Raw genomic sequence first — 5,183 nt, 5'->3', positions numbered from 1 at the left:
TAAGAAGAGAAGACCAAGCATAGCAAGATATTTGTTGTTGTTGTTGTTGTTGTTGTTGTTTTTGGCAGTGACTTTCAACAGAAGGTCAAGGGACAATGATTGTTTTTATGATAAGAATGTACCACACTGGCTCTATTAATGGTTTGTATCCCGTTTTGAAATGGCAATTTTTTCTTTATGCCAATTAGAAGTGGGGAAAGAATTAGCATTTAATATAGACAACAAAAACATCTCCAACTCCTCCACCTCCAGCTAAAACTTTGTTTTTAGATCCAGAAGAACATCAAAATATATCAACCGGAAGGAAATCTAAAATTTATGCATGAGGAACAAAGGCCTTTTTAGAAAAGGGTGGCCATCTGAGATTATCAGCAGTTACATTGAAGCAATGTAGGGTAGTCTTTAGTATTAGATGCTTCTTTTATATTCACAACTTTCAAATAAGGATTAGAGCCCTCAAATTTAAACTCATTTCATTGACTATAATATAGGTAATGATACTTAGGCATTCTCCTCACTACCTCACTCCCCCCTGAAAAGATATCACATGCCGTAGTTCCTAGCAGGATCATATTTTTTAACTGATTTCTAAAATAATCTAATTTTTTTTTCTGATTTTGTTAATAATATAAGCAACTCTCACTTCAGAAGCTTCATTTCTAAGAACAAATAAAGAGGAAAGTTTTAATTTAGGAACAGACTGTGTATCACTATAGTAAAGAAAGCACAGACAAATAACAATATGAGTAGAGGTCAATTTAATTTGAGTAATCTCAAAACAATTTTTCTATCCTGTGGGGGGGGGGAAAGCAAATCACAGGTGAGACACAGGATATGAAAGTCAAAAAAAATTTTCTAGGAGAAGAGACTATTTTAAAAGTTAACAGAAATGGTTGAAAGTGCATGAAAGTTCATGAAAACAACTTCTCTCTAGCTCCCTCCATGGTTATACCAAAATCATCTAAGAGTTTCAAAATTTCTCCAGAATTTTCTAAGGAGATTCTGGATAGGAGAAAAGAGCAGCAGAACTTCACCACTTCTTTAAGCTTAATGTTGATGGCAGCCTGCAGGATTTCATACACTGTATTCATAGTCAGTTCTATAGTGCCATAATACATGAATTTTAGAATATGGCTGAAGGCGGTAGCAGTCAGACCATGCAAAGGAATGTTGTCCTGATCTCCCTCCTGGCTCTCAGCTGTGAACATTTTCTTGAAGTAGTCACTCTGGGTGGCAAGGAGTGCTTTATGGGCCCGGAATTGCTGATCGTCAATAACTAGGGTGACATCAAGAAGCAGCCCCCCCTCATACAGTGCTCTGAGCCCAGCAGGGACACTGGCGGTATGGATGGAGGAAGTGAACCGTTGCACGTCCCCCTCCATGAGTCCCCTTGCTGGTCTTGGTCCAGTTACGACTGGGCTGGCGTCTGTGACAGGAACAGCACCTCCGCCACTGGTATTAATCAGCGTCCCTGTATTGGATCAAAGAGAGAAGAGCCAAGGCTGTACAGGCCATAAGGACTGAACCCTTCTCCTCCCTCCTCTCCCTCCTACCTGTTTTTCCTCCTCCTCTTCCTCCTGTTCCTCCTAATCCTTCTCCTCCCTCCTCCCTCTTCATCCTCCTGCTTCTCCCTCCTCCCTCTTCATCCTCTTTCTCCTCCTCCTCTTCTTCTCTAGAAACAATCCTTCCTCCAGGACACGGCGGGGTGGGGTGGGGGGCACTTTGAGGGGGCACATCGCAGGGAGAACTGCTCCCTGGCTCCTGAGGTGACTGCAGCCCTGCAGTCCTTTCCCCCAGCCCCAGCGCCACCATCTTTCTTTCTGAAGGTGAAAGTCTTATGGCTGACAGGTAGAATGGGGCCAATTACTGGACTTAAAAGAGGCAAGAGAAAGCCTGGGTGGGCCAGAAGCCCCAGGCTCGGTCAGGCACACGCAGGTACCCGCACACCTACAAATGCAGCCCCCCCCCCCCTCACACACACACAAGGTGCTGATACTCCCAGGACCTTTTGCCCCTTCTTACACACATCCTGCTCAGCATTAAGAGAAATCAAGTGGGGAGAGGGGAGCTTCATGAAAAGGTTGGGGTGGGAAGGAAGTGAAGAGAGAAGAAATAGAGAGGCTGAAGTAATAGCAGGGGAGGGGGCACTTACCACCCTCACAGACACTGAGGCACTAGTAGGACCCTTAGGATTGGTCAGCCTTGAAAATGGTGGTAAGATGGACCCAATGGAGGGGAGGGGCAAAAAGGCTGAAGGAGAGGGAACTGGGTGAGGAGCACGCAGACCTCCAGCTGCTCTGGACCCCACACGCCCTCCCCTGGAGACAAGACTGAGAACTAACAGAAGGTGGGAGGGGTGGTCATTGTGACATCACCACAGGGCGGCGCTAGTCTTCCACAAGAGAGAGCCAAGGGAAGAGGGTGGGGGAGGAGACTCTGTGACATCAGGTCTAGGGCAGCCATGACTGTTAACTGAAAACTCCATGGTCTAATTCTGAAGAATTACTGGGACAAGGAGCAAACCACAGATAACAATCGATATTTTCGTTACAGAGAATGCTACCTATGAAATGACATGACCAAAATGGGAGAATGTAATCAAAGCAGTCCTTACAGAACTTTTCTTCCTTTAAAGGTTTATTTCAATAAAACAGAAATAGAGCAAATCAAGGTACAGGGCCTAAAATTTCCAAAAAAAAAAAAAAAAAAAAAAAAAGAAAGAAAAGAAAAGAAAACATATAATTTAAAATATCCAGTTAAATTTTTTTTAAAATGCTAATCCTGAAAATCTAAGATAAAAATAATTAACATTGAACATAAAACATAAAAATAATAAAATAAACTGAGTAAGTTTTATTAAACAATGAAATAGATAAAGTATTGCTTATTTCCTTTAAAAAATAGAAGAAAAAAAAAAACAAATCAGCAGTCTCAAAGCAAAAAGAGTGATTAATTGCATAACCGATGATGATGAAATTAATTATTAGGAAGTAGTTTTCACAGTCAGTTACACACAGTCAGTTCACAGTTTTCACTGTGAAAACTGATCACAATCAGTTTTCACAGTGAAGTAAAATGAAAATCTAACGGAAATGGGTGAATAGTTATAAAAGTATAAATTGTGCATATGAAGACAAGAGGAAATGGACTACCAAAATAATCCCATCACAAAAATAGATACTGAACAAGGCATAAATGAGTTCCCCAAAACTCACTTGTGACGTAATCCTAAGGACTAGATGGATATATAATAGAATTCAGCCAACATTTAAGACAGAATTCATCCAAATTCTTGATAGACTCTTTGATAAAATATGGAAAGTTCTTTTACAGCAAAAATGTGGTTTTGATAGTTAAACTAAAGACAGCAAAACAAGGGAAAGAAAATTATATTTTCCTTAATGAATAGCAAAGAAACATCTGCAATCAAATACTACAAAAGGAGATTGCAGTGGTAGGTCACAGAGAACATTCATTATGACCTGTGGACTTCTACACTATGAATAGAGGGTTTTTTATGTTAAGAATCCTATCAGTGTAGCTGACCACGTCAATAGCAAAACCAATGAAAAACTGTGAGATTATATCAAAAGAGGCCGAACAATTGTAAACAAAATACAGCCCGTATTCCCATTAAAAATATTAGAAAGCACAGGAAATCAACAAAACCCTTTTAACCATGATAAGTACTATATATTAAAACCTAGTCAAGTATTATATGTTATAAGAATAAACTTGAAGCCTTATGAATAACATCAGGTTTGAAGCAAGGAAGAGCAAGATCACCACAATTATTCCATATTGTACTAGAAATCCTAGCTATAGACAGAAGACAAAAAATTATAACAAATAAGAACATTAAAAGTCAGCAAAGATACAAAAACACCCGTCTTTGCAAATGATATTATTATAAGATACATCATATCATATCTAAGTATATAATTAAATTACACTAGAGAATCCAATTTTTAAAAAAAGTTAGTGGAAACAATGAACAATTTTAGCAAAGTTTAAGAATACAAAATAAACTCACATAAATGATCAGCATTTCTCTCAACTACCAATAACACCCGGGAGGAAGAGACTGAAAGAGAAATTCCATTTAAACCAAGAGCAAACATTAGAAAATACTAAAGAATCTCCCTGCCAAGAGCAATCCAGGGACTACATGAAAGCAACGAGAAAACACTCTTCACACAAATAAAGACATATCTGTTCAGCAGGGGAAAAATGACTTGCTCATTGGTAGGCTGAGCCAATAAAAGTGATAATTCTAGCTAAGTTCATTTACTTATTTGGTGCCATAGCAATTAAACTACCAAAGACTTATAGAAGTAGAAAAAATAATAATCAAATTCATTTGGGAAGAACATAAGGTAAGGCATTTAAAGGGAATCAAGTTAATAACAGGGAGGAATGTAGTGAAGTAATACTAGATTTTAAAATATAGTACAACGGGGCAGCTAGGAGGAGTAGTGGATAGAGCCTGAAGTCAGCCCTGAAGTCAGGAGGACCTGAGTTCAAATGTGGTCTCAGACACTTAGCCCTTCCTAACTGTGTGACCCTGGGCAAGTCACTTAACCTCCAATTGCCACAGCAAAAAAGAAAGAAATATACAATACAAAGCAGGGATCATAAACACAATCTGATAATGGCTAAGACCTAGAGGGGTTGATTAGTGGTATCGATTAGGTAAATAATACACTATAGGAAATCATCGCATCAATATAATGTTTGGTACACCTAAACATCCAAGCATTACCATTAAGGATTCATCATTTGACAAAAATTGTTGGGAAGATGGGAAAGCAGTTTGGCAGAACTGAGCAAAAATCTACATGGCACATCTTATACCATTGTGAGGGATAGAACTCCTATCCAAAAATGACTACTCAGAGACTTTTCAGAGTAAAAAGCAGAAAAGTGGTTGTTACTTAATAAATTCTCATGAGAATGAGCAGTTCCACCATGAGGAGGGAAAGAGAGAAAGCTCACGGTAGAAGGGCTAAAGAAATAGTAAAGATATACAGTTTTTATACTTTCTGTTACAAAGAATTTCATTACAGGTTGGGGGAACATTAAGAAATAGATGCCAAAAGCAAATTAGAACAGAACATTTTCAGTTTCCCTGATTCTGAAAGGAATCATCCATCAGACCTTCAAACTTCAGATTGCTGAGCTGA

General features: G+C 38.8%; 1 protein-coding gene across 4 annotated transcripts; it reads right to left on the bottom strand.

The window, feature by feature from the left end:
• Nucleotides 1-745: 745 nt before the first annotated feature.
• LOC141548584 (kelch-like protein 15) lies at nt 746-4,918 on the bottom strand. 4 transcript variants are annotated; one of them, XM_074277590.1, is made up of 3 exons: nt 4,763-4,918; nt 4,034-4,084; nt 746-1,471 (listed from the first exon to the last, which is right to left on the bottom strand). In XM_074277590.1, exon 3 carries the CDS (start codon nt 1,380-1,382, stop codon nt 912-914), a length of 471 nt encoding a protein of 156 aa, XP_074133691.1. In that variant the 5' UTR covers nt 1,383-1,471; nt 4,034-4,084; nt 4,763-4,918; the 3' UTR covers nt 746-911. The 4 variants fall into 4 exon arrangements, with proteins under 4 accessions (XP_074133691.1, XP_074133690.1, XP_074133688.1 ...); XM_074277589.1 differs by lacking the exon at nt 4,034-4,084; XM_074277587.1 differs by lacking the exon at nt 4,763-4,918 and having other exon boundaries at nt 4,034-4,413.
• Between the last annotated feature and the right edge of the window lie 265 nt (nt 4,919-5,183).

This window comes from Sminthopsis crassicaudata, chromosome X (assembly GCF_048593235.1).
Source record: "Sminthopsis crassicaudata isolate SCR6 chromosome X, ASM4859323v1, whole genome shotgun sequence".
NCBI lineage: Eukaryota > Metazoa > Chordata > Mammalia > Dasyuromorphia > Dasyuridae > Sminthopsis > Sminthopsis crassicaudata.
The sequence above is the reverse complement of the archived record's forward strand: the minus strand, read 5'-3'. Positions and strand labels throughout refer to the sequence as shown.